Source organism: Phascolarctos cinereus, unplaced genomic scaffold (genome assembly GCF_003287225.1).
Source record: "Phascolarctos cinereus isolate Bilbo 61053 unplaced genomic scaffold, phaCin_HiC Scaffold_5;HRSCAF=322, whole genome shotgun sequence".
Classification (NCBI taxonomy): Eukaryota; Metazoa; Chordata; class Mammalia; order Diprotodontia; family Phascolarctidae; genus Phascolarctos; species Phascolarctos cinereus.
This window is the reverse complement of record NW_027555958.1, coordinates 379,755,132-379,773,248: the sequence shown is the minus strand read 5'-3', so window position 1 is coordinate 379,773,248 and position 18,117 is coordinate 379,755,132. Positions and strand designations below refer to the sequence as shown.

The 18,117-nt window shown below is 42.7% G+C and overlaps 1 protein-coding gene across 3 annotated transcripts in view; it reads right to left on the bottom strand.

Moving 5' to 3' along the window:
* The window catches only part of CHIT1 (chitinase 1), a 54,350-nt gene extending 36,461 nt beyond the window's left edge, over positions 1-17,889 (bottom strand). The window contains exon 1 of one of the 3 annotated variants that reach the window (XM_021003122.2): positions 17,718-17,889. In XM_021003122.2, the coding sequence (XP_020858781.1) occupies positions 17,718-17,724 (7 nt within the window). In that variant the 5' untranslated portion in view covers positions 17,725-17,889. The remainder of the gene's footprint in view (positions 1-17,717) is intronic. The other 2 variants (XM_021003123.2, XM_078156412.1) reach the window with 2 other exon arrangements.
* Between the last annotated feature and the right edge of the window lie 228 nt (positions 17,890-18,117).

The following is an 18,117-nucleotide window of genomic DNA, read 5'->3' as shown; positions in this document are numbered from 1 at the left end:
TGCCTGAGTACCCCTAGAACACCCCAAAGGCGGGTCTCCAAGTCTGACCATGTCACTGTTATACTCAAGAAACTTCTCTGGCTGTTAGGAGAAAGTGCAAGTGCTTCTGCTATACATTTAAAAGAAGACCGTCACGATCTCACTCCAGACTCAACTCTTCCAGGCTTATTGTGCATTGCTCCCCTTTGGGCCAGGAGTCAGGAAGACTCATCTTCCTGAGTTCAAATCTGGTCTCAGACACTACTAGCTGTATGACTCTGGGCAAGTCATTTCACCCTGTGTGCCTCAGTTTCTTCATCTGTAAAATGAGCTAGAGAAGGAAGTAGCAAACAACTCCAGTATCTCTGCCAAGAAAACCCCAGCTGGGGTCATGAAGATTTGGACGTGACTGAAATGCCTGGACACCAACAGCAACCCCTTTGTGTACTCCTCACCCTGGAAGTTCATTCTATATCTGGATCTCTCAGATAGGGAGTACTCTCTACCTCTGTGGCCTCTTCTCTGATTGCCTGGTTCCTCCCAGAACCTCCATTTTAAGGATACTTAAGCCAGGCATGTCTTCATTCCCCTCCAGATTGCATGTCTGACTCTCAGAACATGTTATGCCATGCTCCTTGGGCTGGGTACTGTCATCTCTTCTCTCTTCTCTCCTCTCTCTTTTCAGCTCCCTTTTAAATGTTGTCTTCCCCCGTTAGAAGGTATACTCCTTGAGGGCAGGAACTGCCTTTCTTTCTGCTTGTATTTGTATTCTCTGCCCTTAGTATCAGTGCCTAGTGTATAGGAAGAGCTTGATAAATGTTAGAAATGTTAATATCTTCTCTTTAAACATGAAATCATTTGCCTACAGTCACTCAGCTGGTGAGAATACAACTCAGACTCGGTTTTCTTACTTTCCATTATAACATACTGTCTGTCTAAGGTGAAGTCTTTCCTGACAGGGTTCCTTGTGTAAACTTCCTTTCCTCTTACCAGAATTTCCTCATCTCCATACTTCATCAGGCCCTTTGTGTTTTCAGCTTCTGCTTCTAGGCTCCCCTTTCTCCCCTTTTTCATGACTAAATAAACCACTTTATTTCTGAGAATTCCTATGGCAGGTTATCTAAAGCCAATCTTGTGACTCAGGTTTGGGATTAGAATGTAACACAATTCTCATGGATTGTAAAATCCTTACTTAGAATAGGGTTAAAAAGGATACACTCTGTTCTCACTAATTCCAATGAAAGTGTACTGTCTTCCACCTTCATATTAACTAAGACAATTGGCAACATTAGATCAGAAAGGAATCCCTAGACTCCTTGCCAATTGAATGGTAGAAAGACATCTCAGATTCATACTCCAGTCAAATCCTGAAGTTCACACCAGATAAAAATATAATCAAGAAATCTGATGAGGAGCTACCTTAAGTGACTTCTTTCACTCTAGAACTGCCCTCCAAAAAGTTCTCCAGAAGCCCACCATCAGTAGGAAAGGGAGTCCCTTCACCATAGCCTGTGGCAGTGCAGAGTAGCCTCCCAACATGACCAGAGACTGGACATGTGTAGCCTGTAAGACTCTATGTCCCATGAAAACAAGAGCAAAGAACTATGGGACCCTGGGCAAGTCACTTAATCCCAATTGCCTAAAACAAACAAACAAAGAAACAAAAAACAAGAGCAAAGGATCCTCCTTCACCCCCAGTAAAAAGTCCAAGGGTGGTCAAGAAGACTTAGAGAACAATCAGCAGGGTTTGATAGCACACCAGGTCCAGGGACTCCAAGTCCTCCAATAGTTCTCCCCTTCGAAAGCCCTGAAGATCTAGCACTCTGAAACTCCAAGATGCAGAGTAGGCTAACTCCAGGATGTGGAAGCCATCAAAAGAACCTAGGGGATCAAGGTCAAGACTATGTAGGGTAAGACTACGCAAGACAAGACTACTCCACTCAAAAGAACAACAGAGAGTGGAGCCTGGCACAAAGCCCCAATTCAGTAACAAAAGCTGGAGATACAAATAAGTCAAAGAAAACATTGACCAGTATAAAAAATTATTATAAATCTAGAGATTCCCCCCACAAGAAAAAGTTAATAACTATAACAACTATAAGCAGAAACCAAAAGAAAAAAAAAAGATTTTCTGCAGGAACTGCACGAATGTCTTGGGAAAATGAAGCAAGAGATTAAAAAAAAAAATAATGGTCTGGAGGAAATAATTAGAAGAAGAATAGGAAACTTAGGAGAGAAAGCGATAAACCTTAGCCAAGAAATTGGCTCCTTGAAAAATAGGACAGACCAAATAAATCATTGATTCTATGAGACAGCAAGAAGTATTAGAACAGAATCAAAAGATTGAAAATATAGGATGAAAAAGAAAATATCTGATATCAAAGCAAATGGCCTGGAAAGCAAGAATCAATGTACTTTCTGAAGACAATTATGGAAAAATACTTGGAAACTATATTTCAGAAAAATTGCAAATGAAAAATGCTCAGATCTATTAGAACCAGGGGACAAAGTAAAAATAGAATGAATGCACTGATCACCTCCTGAAGAAAAAAAAAACCAACAGGAAAAATTCCAAGAATGTCATAGCCAAAATCCAGAGCTCCCATCTAAAAGAAAAAATACCATAAGCATCCAGAAAGAAGCAGTTCAAGTACCAAAGAACTATAGTCAGTATCGCACAAGAACAGACAATTTCTACCAGAAAGAAAAGGAAATCCTGGAATCTAAAATTCCAAAAAGCAAAAGATATAGGTTTACAACCAGGGCTAACTTAGACTGCAAGGCTTACAATAATCCCATGAGGAGTGGAGAAAGAGAATGGAATGGAACAGAAGATTTTCAAGCATTTCTGATGAAAAGACTACAGAGGAGGAGGGACTTTGAAATATGAGCACAAGAGTCCAGAGATACTTGAAAAGGTAAATTTATTTGAGCAGTTGGAAGGAGCTGTATAACGAGGCAAGCCAAACATTTTAATAGAGGAACAACAAACAAGTGTCTCTTCAGAGACACCTACATTAACTTTTCAATGTTCTTAAACACGGGTCCTAGTGGATGAATTGTTTCTTTGGGTTCCATGAAGGGAAAGATAAAAAAGGATAAAAGGAGGAATACATGAGTGCATAAAGTAGTTTGAAGACCAGAATTCACTCAGAATTAGGATTGTGAGGAAACAAATGTACATAGAAGAAAGAGTGGTAGAAGTAGGCATCAGATGAATCTCATTCTGATTCAAGGGTATGCTGGGGCCATCTTGAACTGATTCTTGAGCCCAATTGCTAAACATTCAGTGTGAGCATTTACACTTTGGAAATTGGGCTTGATTTTTATTGTTTTGTTGATTGTCCAGATTTTAGAAGAGGGATAGAAAAAAATGTTATTATTGTAGACCAAACTTAAACATCTGTCACAGCTAATTTCCCCCCAGACAGCCACTTGTTAAATATTTACCAACACACTACTACTCTTCTTTGAAATGAATCAAGTAAGATTAAACACACACACACACACATAGAGTTTGATATAGAAATACATCAAACTCAACAGAGAAACAAATGAGAACGGGGGAAGGTGTTAAAAAGGAGGATAATATTGGAAAGAGAATGGTCACAAACAAAACAAATTTCCTGATCCTTAAATTGGGGAGGGGGACAAAAAGTGGGAAAAGGAAAAGAACGAGAATCTAAGGGGGCACTGTAGATTTCCTCTTAGATAACTGGGGAATGGCTGAACAAATGTGGCATAGGAACGTAATGGAGTATTATTATGTCATAGGAAAAAATACATGATTTCAGAGAATCCTGGAGGGTATGAACTGACTCAGAGTAAAGTGAACAAAACCAAGAGAACAATTTATACAAGGACAATAATATTGTAAAGAAAAACAACTTTGAAATATTTAAGAACTCCAAAAAGTTCAATGACCAACGATGTCTTCAGAGCCCCAGTGATGAAGCATGTGACCTAGATAGAAAGGTGATGGACAAAAGATATAGAGAAATACATTTTTGGGCATGGACGTTGCATGGATTGATTTTGATTTACTATGCTTATTTGTTACAATGTTTTTTTTCACTCTGTTTCCCTTGATTTTTAATTGGGGAAGGAGGAGTTTGTTGGGGGGAATAATATTAGTGATAAAATAATAATAATAACAACAATGATAATGGTAATGATAAAAAGAGAACCATCAGATAACATTTTTAAAAATACACAGAAAAGAACAGAAGAAAGTTCAGAAGGAAACACAGACAAGCAAGATGGCTTTGAAAGTAACATGTAGAATTCACAATAAACTTTCGTTTCCCAAAAACTTCAAGTGGCAAAAAATTGAGATTCACAGTTTCATATGGAATCCTTTTTTGTTCTTACTGTCATTTTGCTATGGATATGCAAATGCTCTCCTTTTGGATGTTTAAATTCAGAACTAAAAGAAAAAAATACTCATTCCTTGCCTAACTTATACCGTACGTTAAGAACCTTTCCCTTTCCCTTTCTGAGGAAACCCTCAACGTGAGCCATAAATCTTAAGTGATTTGTACCTGGGGTACCAGGGTGGGGCTATAACAAGCCAGAGAGTGTGAGAACAAACAACCTATTTCCTCCCTCTCATTAGGTTCCAGGTTACCCAGATTGAATCTGGTCCAAACCATCTGCCTAGGTATAAAAAAGGGAGTGGTCACAGTTAGGTTGCACAGTTGATACAGTACTAGACTTTGAGTCAGGAAGACCCGAGTTCAAATCCTGCCTCAGATACTAGTTTGATTTTGGACAAGCCCCTTGACCACAGTCTGCCTCAATTTCTTCATCTGTTAAATGGAGATAATAAATAGCACCCACCTCCCACGCAATGTTTGTAAAGCACTCCACAAACCTTCAAGCTCTGTATAAACGTTAGCTATTATTATGGGTCCAGCATGTTTCCCTAATGTTAAACCCTCTGGGAGGCAGCTTTGTGGTGTAGTGGATCGAGCACCGGCTCTGGAGTCAGGAGGACCTGCGTTCAGATCCAGCCTCAGACACATAACACTCACTAGGTGTGTGACCGTAAGCAAGTCACTTAACCCCAATTGCCTCACCAAAAAAAAAAAATATGTTAGACCCTCCTTATTTCTTATCCTGCACTGTGATGTAGTGCCTATATTTGTCATCAAAGGAACTGAGGTCAAAATTCTGATTCTGTTGTTTCCTACCTGTGTGACCTTAGGTAGATCACCTGATCTAGGTCCACATTTCATGATCTGTAAAACGAGAAGGGTGGATTAGAATCAGAGGTTGGCAAAATATGGCCAATGGGCCAAATCCTATAAGAATAATTTTTTACAGTTTTAAATTTAAGAAAAAAGACCTTTTGTTTTTAAACCCAGGTGGACCATACAAAAACAATTATCAGGCTATTTTTGAACCTTGGGCCATACTTTGCTGTCTAAGATCCCTTCCGACTAGGATATTATGGAGCATTGCCCCCTTCCCCATCCTATCATGCTCCAGTTTATATCATACTTCTTTGTGTATGTGTCTTGTGCAGGAGTATACTAGCCAATATTTAACACCCACTCTCAGGAGAAAAAAATGTACACGTAGCACTTTTAAAGATTCATCTGCATTATTAGCATTTTCTCCATCACTTTTTAAAGTCTAAACGATAAACAGAATAATAAAGCAAGTCTTGCTTGGTAGTGTTTGTCAATGTCCAAGCCATAAATGCTCACACTGAAAATTTAACAGCTAACTCTTGAGCTAGCACAAGCTGGCTCCAGCACATCACTTGCTTTTTTGCCTTATCCTCTCTTTAGAGTGGAGGCTCCCTGAAGGCAGGAACTGTATCATATCCCCAGTGCCTAGCACAGTATCCTGAAAACAGTAGGAACCTAATAAATGTTTGAATTGTGTGACAGGTAGGGTATTAGTTTTTGGTTTTTCCTTAGAGGTGCAATGAAATGCACAAGATGACCCCTGAAGGCCTAAGGAAACCTTGCAACCATCTAACACTATCTGAAAAGGTTCCTTTTCTCTACTGTGGCTTCAAGGACAAATGCCTTCAGGTGAAAAAACAGAGGAAAGCAGTAATGTATTTGTGTAGAAATGTTGCCCTCTAGTGGTACTTTCCTGTAATGGCCAATGCCTTCACAGGCACTTGCCCACGAGCCCCAGGGATGTTCTCTGTAGACTTTTTGACCTTGGAATCCTGCCTAACTTTTCTCTGACCTCTGAAATTCTCACAACATCTCAGGTGAACATCAGACTTTTAACTCCTTCTCAATCATGTAATTTACTTTGCTGTTGTTCAGTTGTTTTTCAGAAATGTCCAACTCTCCTTGACCCCATTTGGGGTTTTCTTGGCAAAGATACTAGAGTGATTTGGCATTTCCTTCTCCAGCCTCTTTTCCAGATAATTTACAGAACTGAGGCAAGCAGAGTTAAGTGACTTGCCCAGGGTCACACAGCTAGTAAGTGTCTGAGGTCAAATTTGATCCAAGGAAGATGAATCTTCCTGACTCCAGGCCTGGCGCTCTATCCACTACCCTAATCACTTTACAACTCTGGAAACAATTTCTTGTTTCCACCATGTCAATCCAGAGGAAGGCTGAGTACCCCCTAGTCAGTCAACAAGCATTTATGAAGCATTTACTCTGTGCCAGGTAACCAATCAGGGGGAGGGGCCGCTGGGTGGAAGGATCTTCCACGGTGAAAAGACAACAGAAAAAGAACAAAAGCCCTGGATTGGCTGGAGGTGGCAAGCAGCGAGTGATGTTAACAATCGCTTCCTCCTTGCACAAACTGCCAGAACTGGAGGAGATCTATGGTGGAAAATCCACGGACTGCAAACACCTGAATTTGCAGGAGCTAAATGTAATCTGGCATGGAAAGAAGTATGTGATCTATCAAAATTCCTATATGAAGGCTCCTCTCCCAGAATGCTCATTAAATCCATCAAGGAACTCCCTTAATCGGCTTTGACTGGGACTCACAGGAAAACTCATGTTGTCGGAGGAGACCCCTCTCTTTGATAGCCCCATAAGTGTTGTTTTCATTTGTCTGCCTCTTCATGCCCCAATTTGGGGTTTTCTTGGTAAAGACACTGGAGTGGTTTGCTATTGCCTTCTCTAGCTCGTTTTTCCAGATGAGGAAAACTAAGGCAAGCAGAATTAAGTGACGTGGGCAGAGTCATACAGCTAGGAAGTGTCTAAGGCCAGATTTGCGCTCAGGAAGATGAGTCTTTCTGTATGCACTGTATGCACTGAGCCACCTAGCTGCCCTCTATGCATTATATGCTCTCATTCATTCATTCAATAAGTATTTAGTAAGCATCTACTACTGCTAGAAATTGCATACACAAAGAAAGAAATAAAACAATCTCTTCCCCAAAGGAGCTTCTGTTCTACTTGGGCAGGGGCTGCATGAATGGTCAATCAGTCGACAAGCATTTATTAAGCACCTACGGTGTGGCAGGCACTGTGCTAAGCACTGAGGGTGCAAAGAAAGGCCAAAGACAGTTTCTGCCCTCAAGGAGCTCACAATCTAATGGGAAAGACAGCATGCAAACAAATAGGTGCAAACAAGCCACACGTGAAATAAATAGGAGCACGGAAATGTAAATAGAAAATGTATTAAAAGTCATTTGCAGAGGGATGGGCACTAAGTACCTGGGCTGGCTGGTGGGGAGGAGGGGTGAGGCTCAGTCTAAGCTTCCTGAAGTGGTCCTTGATCCGAGCTTTGAAGGAAACCAGGAATCCTACAATGTGTTCCTGAGAAGGAAGTGGAAGGAGGCATGGGAAACCTTGTGTACAAAGGCACAGAGATAGGAATGGAGAAGTTACCCCCGGGGAATAGCAAGTTACGCCAATTTGGTTGGAAAGTAGAGTGCTTGAGAGAGAGAAGTATGCAGTAAGGCTGGGAGGGTACACTGAAGTTGGGGTGTAAAGGGCTTGAAAAGCCAAACAGGGGAGCAGGTGGCTTTGCCTAGAGGTAAGAGGGATTGCATCAAGGCACAGACTAGGTCTTCTCTATTAGACTTCCTATCTCGCCTCTTAACTCCATGTTTTTCAAAATGTTTAAGTTTTATTAAATTGAATTGGAGAGTTTAGGGACAGGTTTTACTGGACTGGACTAGGAAAAGCAGAGTTGAGCTGAAAGCCAGTTGGACTGGTTATGGGATAGGGACTGGAACCTGTGATTTCATTGATGTACAGAATCCTGATGAGGAAGTTACCTGTCCAAAGGGCAGGTCAGCACTTTCTGGGCAGCTTGTATCCAGAGATACAATGAGAAGTTAAATGACTCACCTGTAGTGGCCACACAGCTACAGAGGCAGGTCTGGAATCCAGGCCTTCCTGGCTTTGAGACTAGATCCAGGCCTGTCTGGTATATGACGCTGCCCCCTTATCTTGGTTATAGAATTGGAGTAAACCACCAATCCCCAACAGATTTCTGAAGATAAGATGATCTCTGGAAATCCCTCCCAGTATTCTAAGATAAATTGCCATATGGCCTACTCCCATCAAAAGAAAACAGTATGGATTTTCCAGTGATAACAAGTCATTGAAATTCTCTACCATCTTTCTTTTGAGATTTAAAGCAGTAGGAAGAGATCAAAAAAGGCTTTCTGAAAAAGGTAGCTTTTGAACTGAGTTTTAAAGGAAGTGAGGGCATCTACAACTCAGAAGTGAGGAGGGGATGGAAAGTGGAGTCCACAGACTCAGACTGGGCACAGCAGCACAAGCCCCTTTCCTCTCTGGGTCCCAGCATCTTCATGTGTCAAATTACAGAACTAGATCACTAGGTGATGTCTAAGTTCCTTCTAGCTCTATGTCCCATAAGTCTTTGTTCTCATGTTCATCTCACATCTCTTATCTCCTGCGGCCTCACACTATCCTGGGGAAGTAGAGAGGGGTATGAGCTTAGCATGGAGACCCAGAATCAGGGAAGTGAGCTGCCCAGGGTACAACAAAGGCAGAACCAGGACTTGAATTCGAGGTAGAAATCTCCTAAGAAGGCAATCCCAGCAAAAGTCCATTGGCAATATAGAAATTTATTTGCTCTATTATGCATATTAGTTACAAAGGCTTTGTTTTTCTTTTTTTTTGTTATAGTGCATGGGAGGATAAGGAGGGATATGGATTGGGTAGAAAAAGAAAAGAAAAAAGGAAAGAAAGAGAAGAAGGCAAAGGAAAGGAAAAAGAAGAGAAGGAAAGAAAATGTCAGTGGGACTTTTTTATTTTAGTGCAAAGAAGAGAGCAGAAGGAAGGCTAGAAAAAAGCACAGACAAGCAGGACAACTTTCAAAAGCTACAGTTGAACTTATTCTATATTTTAAAAGAAAAAGCAATGCAATGCAGATCTCTATCTGCAGTTTTATAGGCAGGTTTTGTTTTTCCTGTTCTGCTCTGTATATATAAAAATGTCCATTTTATTTGGTGTTTGTTGAGTTCAGGACAAGGAAAAGACAATTTTTAAAAGTTCATTAAAAAAAAAGCCTATTGGCAGATAGATATCGTACAATTAATTAGAAAAGCCTAAGGAATGAAAATTCTGTAAGAAAAAGAACCGAATGTTTCATTGCAACCCTCATCCTGGCTTCTGGCTACGTGCTGTATTGCGAGGAGCCTGAGTCTGGGAGTCAGCACCTTCTAGAATGGACTCACTTCCTGGTTTAATGACTGACCTTGACCAAGCACTCACCGTTCTGGGTCCTTTTTCCTGGTGTAACTTGTGGGGAAGAATCCTGCTTTTCTTTATTCAAAGACTACGAAGTCGGCTAACTTAATGACCAGCAGGGGGCGCTTAGGTCCTAAGCATCTTTGCCCAATCTGTTCATAGAAGAAAAATATGATGTTGGGAAGGGAGATGAGGACTGTGCCTCACTCATGTCCCAGGAATGGGAACCATTATCCAGTGGCTTAGAGCATCTGGTTCTGCTTAGTTAAAAGCAGTTCCTATTTTCCATATGCTTTTTATTCCCCTGGTTTGTCTGCTTGTGTGCATGTGTGAGAAATCTTGTGTTATAAGTGTGTGTGTGTGTGTGAGTGATTCAAATATGTGTCTGGCTACAAGGAAGTGAGTGAGCATACTTGTGTGTGAGTAACTACAGACATGTGCCTGTGTGTGAAGAATGTTGGGATTGTAGAAGTCAGACCTGGAAAGGACTCTCAAAATTGCTTAAGAATGTGTATGCATACACGTGTTTGTGTGTGCACGACAAAAGGGTGCCTGTATGTATACATGCATGAGTGGATCAGTGTGTGCCCATGGACGAAGGAGGAGTCAGGAAGAAGTGAGTTTGACTCCTGCCTCTGACACTTTAGCTACGGGGCCTTCCGCAAATCACTTAATCTCTCCTAGCCTCAGTTTCCTCATCTGCAAAATGGGAATGGTATCATCTACTTCACAGGGCTATTGTGGAGATCAAAGGAGATACTATAAGTAGAATACCTTGTAAATCTTAAAGCACATGAATGCTTGTTTTTTGATGAAGTGATCTTACAGATAAAGAAACTGAGACCCAGAAACATTTAAGTGCTGTGCCCAAGGTCACAAGGGTGTTAAATAGCAGAGCTGGAATTCAAGCTCACGTCCTTGTTTCCAACCCCAGGACTCTCCACAACAGTGTAGATTTATACAAAGGAATGTGTATATGTGAGTTTCTACATGTGGAACTATGTGGAAAGAGCATGTATGTGCTTCCCCACCACAGCTCCTTAGGACTGATAACAGGGGGCAAAGAACCTGAGGCTTTGAGTGACTGTTCTGCTTGTTTAAGGGAGTGCTGGGACAGAGGAAGCTCTGACAGAGGGACTGATTCACCTCCTTTAACCCCCCCACCCTATGACTCATAGCACAGTGTTGGCCATGCAAGATTGATACAAGAAAGACACCATGGTGGAGAGGTCAACGTGGACTCTTTAAAGGCAAACCCAGGATTCCTTAGCTTCTTGTCAGCCCCTTCCTCACAACCATCCTCCCAATGGCTTGTCAGGTCTCTTACCAGGCGGCACTTACTTGTTTTCCTAGTACTGGTAGGGAGACTCACTTGCTTCTCTGGGGAAGAGGAATTTGCTGAGCAGGGAAGTTTGTAAATAGAGTCTAGTACTCTATCTCGTAGAGTGGTCTAACTAAATGAGGCCACCCGTTGCTTGTTGGTCTCACCTACCCATGCACACCTGAAACTGCTAAACCATGGTAGGGAAGGGGGACCTTATGAAAGGAGACAGGTCTCTACCCTCAAAGAGCCTCCAGTTTTATAGGGGCAAGAAGAAACATCACTCTTACTTTTCAGGTGTTCCCTGACTGGTTGTTCAGCTGTTTCAGTTGTGTTTGACTTTTCATGATCCCATTTGGGGTTTTCTTGGCTAATATACTGGAGTGGTTTGCCATTTCCTTTTCCAGCTCATTTGATAGATAAAAGAAACTGAGGCAAACAGGGTGAAGTTGACTTGCCCCAAATCACAAGCTAGTAAGTATCTGAGGCCCGATTTGAACTCAGGAAGATGAGTCTTTCTGACTCTAGGCCTGGCACTCTACCCCCTCTGCCACCTGGCTGCCTCTACTCTTCATCTCCCCTCTAATAGAGAATCCTCTTTTCTTCAGCTCTCATGTGATAGGGCTTGGGGTATAATGGGTCCCCCACAGGGGTGAGAAAATCGAGGATCAGGTTTGCTCATTTGTTTACCAGAGAGCACAAATCAGATAGCGTATCTGGCCTGAGTGGCATAAAAGGAAATACTTATAACTACAAGGAAAATCAATTATATTATAAGTAAGATGTCATTTCCCCCCCCCCATTTAGTTCATCTTTTGTTCAGTCATGTCTGACTCTCAGTGACCCCATTTGAGGTTTTCTTGGCAAAGATACTGGAGTGGTTTGCCATTTCCTTTTCCAAGTCATTTTACAGATAAGGAAACTGAGGCAAACAGGGTGACGTGACATGCCCAGGGTCACACAGTTAGTAAGTGTCTGAGGCCAGATTTGAACTCAGGAAGATGAGTCTTCCTGACTCCAGGCCTGGCACTTTATCCATTATGCCACCCAGCTGTTCTGAGTTTATGTATCCCACTCCCCCAACTCTATTTGGTTAGGAAACCGTCACCTAGATAAGTCCTGTGATCTCCCTCCCATGTAGATCACTTGGCACTGTCCCCCAAAGTCCAGGTATTCATATTTGAAAAGGAGGCTCTTTAAGGCCAGGCCCCAGAACTGGGCCACTCCTGGGCTGTCCTCCTCTCCTGCCTTTCTGCCTTTGGGCATGGGAGTGAGAACATTCTCTGGGAGTGGGGTCTGCCTCATTCTGTAGTGGCTACTGAGTACTGGATAAAGCAAGTGACTCAGCGAAGATGTGGCAGGACAGCTCAGGGTGGCTGCCAGCCTTCACAGTAGAGAATAAGTCCACAGACTCAGGGTGTGGAGGAGGGGCTGCTGGGCTCTCTGCTTTGGAGGGAGTGGCTTCAGGTGGCTTCAGTTGAGAGGACCATAAATTTCTTGTAGAAATAGATTTCAAGGAGCAGCTAGGTGGTACAGTGGATAGAGCACTGGCTCTGGGGTCAGGAGGACCTGAGTTCAACTCCGGCCTCAGACACATAACATTCACTAGCTGTGTGACTCTGGGCAAGTCACTTAACCCCAATTGCTTCACCAAAAGAAAAAAAAAGACATAGATTTCAAGGTCACCTTGTTCAACTCCTTTGTTTTGAAACCGAGGCCCAGAGAATCAAAGAGACTTATGCAAGATCACACAGTTAATAAATGTTGGGGCTAGGATTCACACCCAGGTCCTCCTACTCCAAAGCCCCTGTTTTTTCTACTGGGCCACTCACATGAGTGCTTCCTCTGTCAGCTCCTCCCATGCTCCACTCCCTTCCTTCTTGGACAAATAACTAGATTATGAATTATTAATTATTAACCTGGGGTCCACGGACCCATAGATTTCAGGAGGCTTGTGAACTAGAATGAGAAAAAAATTACATCTTTGTTTCAGCATAATTGGTTTCTTTTGAAATCCTCTGCATCGTATTTTATGCATTTAAAAGCATTATTCTGAGGAGTCCAGAGGCTTTATGGGTCTGCCAATAAGCATTTATTAATCATCTACTATGTGGCTTGCATGACAGTAATCGATGGGGGTGTAAAGAAAAGCTAAAGATAGAGGGGAAGCTAGGTGGCACAGTGGGTAGAGCATCGGCCCTGAAGTCAGGAGCACCTGAGTTCAAATCCAGCCTCAGACCAAACACTTGACACTTAGTAGCTGTGTGACCCTGGGCAAGTCACTTAACCCCAATGGCCTAAAAAACAAACAAACAAAAACCCAAGAAAAGCTAAGGATAGCCCCTGCTCCCAAGAAGCTCACGGCCTAATGGAAGAGACAACATTTGAATGACTACGTACAAACAAGATGTACACTTCACTGGGCTGACAGAAAAGGTCCATCACACTCACAAAACAAAGCCTTCCCTGGCTGCTGAGGTAGAAAAACCCCAACCCCGACACTCGTAAGGAGAGGGTCCATGGCAGTGCTAAGGGTAAGTGGCTCCCCTCAGCCCTGCCCTGGCTTGCAGTTCCCAGGTAACAAAGATCAGTGATGCCTACAACAGAATAGGGCTGAAACTCTGCCGAGGACCGTCACTGAGTTGTCTCCTGGGCTGGAGGTGGCTTGACAGAAGACTGGTGATACTTGCAGCATGGACCAGAGTTCCCTACTCCCCGTGGCACTGGGGTGATCAGGGCAGCTTTCACCCTAAGGAAGGCTGTATTGCTGACTCTGTCTTAGACTTGGTGGGAAATCTCCAGCCCCAGAGATGACACAGAGGTCAGGCTCAATGTAGCATGCTGCGCCTCACCCCCAGGGGCCTGGGCTCCTGGCCAGGCTCTGACTCACCAGCATAGAGACCAGCCCAGTCCAGCTATCCTTAGAACATCAGGAGGGGTGGTTGTCTTCCCTCAACCCAGGAACAGGTTATTAAGTGCTTGGGAAAATGTTCTCTCTTCATATCTCTCCCTCCTCTCTCTCTCTGTCTCTCTTTTTGTCTCTCTGTCTCTGTCTTTCTCTTTCTCTCTCCCTCCCTCCTCTTTCTCTCTGCCTCTCTTTTTGTCTCTCTCTCTCTCTCTCTGTCTCTTTCTCTGGGTCTTTCTCTCTCCTTCCCTCCCTTCCTACTGTCTCTCTCTTCCTCAGTTTCTTTCTCTGTGTCTGTTTCTCTGTATCTGTCTTTTTCTGTGTCTCGTTTCTCTCTGTATGTCTCTCTGCCTCTCTCTCTCTCTCTCTTCCTCCCTCCTTCCCTTCCCACTATCTCTCTCTCTCATTTCTTTCTTTCTCTGTATCTGTCTCTGTCTCTCTTTATCTCTCTGTCTCTTTCTCTCTGTGTGTTTCTCTGCGTCTCTCTCTCTCTCTCCGTCTCTGTCTTTCTCTTCCTCCCTCCTTCCCTTCCCACTATCTCTCTCTCATTTTCTTTCTTTCTCTGTCTCTCTCTGTCTCTCTCTGTCTCTCTCTCTCTCTCTTCTCTCTCTCTCTCTCTCTCTCTGTCTCTCTCTCTCTCTCTCTCTCTGTCTCTCTCTCTCTCTTTATCTCTCTGTCTCTTTCTCTCTGTGTGTTTCTCCCTGTCTCTCTGCCTCTCTCTCTCTCTCTTCCTCCCTCCTTCCCTTCCCACTGTCTCTCTCTCTTTCTCATTTTCTTTTTTTCTCTGTGTCTGTCCTTCTCCCTTTTTATCTCTCTGCCTCTTTATTTCTCTCTCTCTCTCTCTGTCTCTCTCAACTCAAGGAATTACTCAGGGAACCACTAGCAAGCTGGAGGGCCATCTCTAATGCTCACTGGCTTCTGGGAAGAACTCCTCCTCAAGAGAGGAACAATCCTTTGGTTATTGTTTCTGCTGTTTCAAAGGTCCTCCCTATGTGGCTGCCAAAGGAGGCCAGGACCCCTCCTTTCATCACTACCCCTATACTTAACATCCGCCTTGAGTAAGCCCTGGGATTTGGAGCAGGAAGAGTCCCATGTGATCCCGCCTCTTGGTTTAGAGAAGAGGAAGTCGAGGCCCAGGAAAGACCTGTGGCATTGGTGGGGGGAGAGGAGTGGGTGCCATCCCTGCACAGGTTCCATAGGATGGGCTCCAACCCACCCTACACAGACACAAAAAGATCACCCTTTCATTTTACAGATGAGGAAACTGAGGCCTAGAGAGGCTGTAACTTGATCAAAATCACACAACTAGATAACAAGGAGCAGAGCCAGCATTCTGACACAGGTCCTAGAGGAGGAGGGGAAGGGGGAGGAGGAGGAGGAGGAGGAGGAAAACTGAGAGCAGCTCCTCCCTGTTAGTTACTGAATGCAGGGTTCTGTGGTCACTCCTCTGAGCTGGTTTCCATCCAAGCCATTTCATCTATGTATACACGTGGAAAGTGAGACTTGTTTCATTGTTGCTCCTGGCCTCACCCTCCCCACTTCTGCTCTGTCTTACCAAGTGTCCCAGGAAGGCCTAATTCCTGGACAAAGGAGTCAGGACATCTGGGCTGTGGTTCTGTCCCTATGGTGCTGTGTAATTTTGGACAAGGCCTTTAATCTCTCCGAGCCTCACTTTTCCACTCTACACAAGGCAATTGCAGCACTTTGGTTGTGAAGATGATTGACACAATCACCCCAGAGAAAAGGGCAAGAGAAGCCAGAATGATGCAACTCAGTGCCTGCTCCATGCCCTGAGCCACTTGCAGGTGATTCAGCCTGCACCAGCCCAAACCTCCTGACTTCGGGGATTTCCCCTCTCCCTTGCCTTGCTCAGCCCAGCTGCTTCAGCTGGGAATTCCAGGCTTCCCTCCCCTCCAGAGAGGATGGGGTTGGTTCCTGGGCAATAGGCTATGAGTGCTGTTGACAGTGAGGCCGTCCAATATGGCCAGTAGCTAGAGAGCGAGCAGACAGTACCCTTCCCCTCACAATAGCCATCCTTTCCCTGTCCTCTTTGGGAAACCTTTGCTAAGCACTTGTCTATTAGTGGTGGTCCACAGACAAGATCTCTGCCACTTAAAGGATCCCTGGAGCTGGAGGAGCAAAGCCCTGACATCAAGGACCGATGGACCTCATTCCCTGCAGGACAAAGTCTCTACTGGCCCTTCACCAGATGACCTTGACTTTTCCAGAGCAGTACTAAGTTGTGCTGAACCATCTATGCTTTCTTGCGGTGTGATAGAAAATACACTGTATTCCTAGGAGGCATCTCACTAAACTCTTCCTATGAAACAACTGTGGTTTTGATATTTAAACTAGTCAGAGAGAAAGAACAGGGGGGAAAAAACCCTATATACTACATTATCATTAACGGATGTGCAAAACTATTAAATAAGACAGTAGCAAAAAAATCTACAGAAATATATCATTTAAAATTTTTTTCACCATGACCAACATGGATTTATCCCAGGGATACAACAATTCAACATTAAGAAAACTCTAAACACAATAAACTATGTTAATAACTATACTAATAAAGATCATATGATCACCTCAATAATAATAACTAGCATTTAAATACACTTTAAAACTTGCAAAGCACTTTACTGATGTTATCTCATGTTATAAAATTTATATTTCATAAAAATATGATTTTATATTTTGTAAACACTTCATATTTTATAAAATTACTTTATAAATACACAATTTTCTATTTTATGATTATTTCATGACTATATACTTTTCTATTTTATGAATATATAATTCTCCATTTGATAAGATTATTTTATGAAGATGTAATTTTTAATTTTATGAGATCATTTTTAAATATATAATTTTCTGTTTTATAAATTTTATGAATACACAATTTTGTATTTATGACTATTTTTATTTGATAACATTATTTTATGGAACATTTTATATTTTATAAAATGTATATAGACCCCAAATCCAGAGAGCCAATGAGGAAGCATACAAGTTCTCTCTGGATAGAGAGATGACATACTCAACATGCAGAATCTCCTCTCCCACTTACATCACAGGCATCTTAGGGGATTTCCCCAATTTCCAGAATCACCACACCAAGAAACTCTAGCCTAAGAAATCCACCCAGTGGCCTGGTTTCATAAGCTTTTGTTAATTTTTGGAGATGGCCAACTTGGTCATTTTGCTTCATTATGCATATCGATTTATTTATTGGTTCTTCTTTTTCATTTGGTGGTGGTGGAGATGGGAGAGAGAGAAAGTAAATTTTTTTTTAACTGCAAAAAAAAATAAATAAAAGTATATTTAAAAATAGACACAGTAAGGCATAGCCTTTTTTCCGTGTTGAGCCCAAAAGCTCATGTAAAGACAATAATTGTTGATACTGCACAGTCCTTTCATAATAGCTGATATTTATTTACTCTTTGCAAACTTTTGAACATTAGCTCCTTTGGGTCTCCCAACATTCCAGCATAGCAAATACTATTATCATCACCATTTTTCAGAAGAGGAAACTAAACTTTAGAGACGTTAAATAACTTACTCAAGGTCATGCTGCTAGTAAGTGTAAAAGGCAGGATTGGAATCTGAGTCTTTCCTGACTCCACATGCAGTGATCTTGCTGTTCTACCACACTGAGACTGAAGTTAGAACCTTGCCCTGCTCCGTGGTATAACCTAACCTAGATCTGACAGCATGGGTGGATGTACCAGGAAGTCAGTGAAGGCTGGGGTGGAGGGTAAGGAGGAGTAAAGGATAAGGGTAAAAAACAGTGAGGGTATAATGGGAGGCATAGAACTGTGAGGGGCCAAATAATGGGGGAGGGAGCTTCACTGACCTGGCATCTCCCCAGAGTAAACTTGAGCATTTTTGCGCACTCATCTTCAGGCTCAGGACAAAGTACTCCATCTCCATCTTGTCCCCAGTCCTGATCACCCCTCCCACACACATACAACCTAGGATTGTCACAGGGCATTTCCCCAGTTTCCCGAATCACCTCCCCAAGAAGTCCTACCCTGAGAAATCTACCCAGTGGTCTGGTTTCATGTGCCTTTGTCCAGAAGTCTGGCAAGATTTGTTTACTGGAAGATCTCAGCTCGTTCAACCAGTTTCTGTCTGATATGGAACTTGGAAGCAAAAGACATGCCTTTCTACCTCCAAGTATAGAAAGCAGTAAAGAGTGCTGCCTGGAAGTCAGAATTCACTTTGACAAACACAGTTCAATATAGGAAGCACCC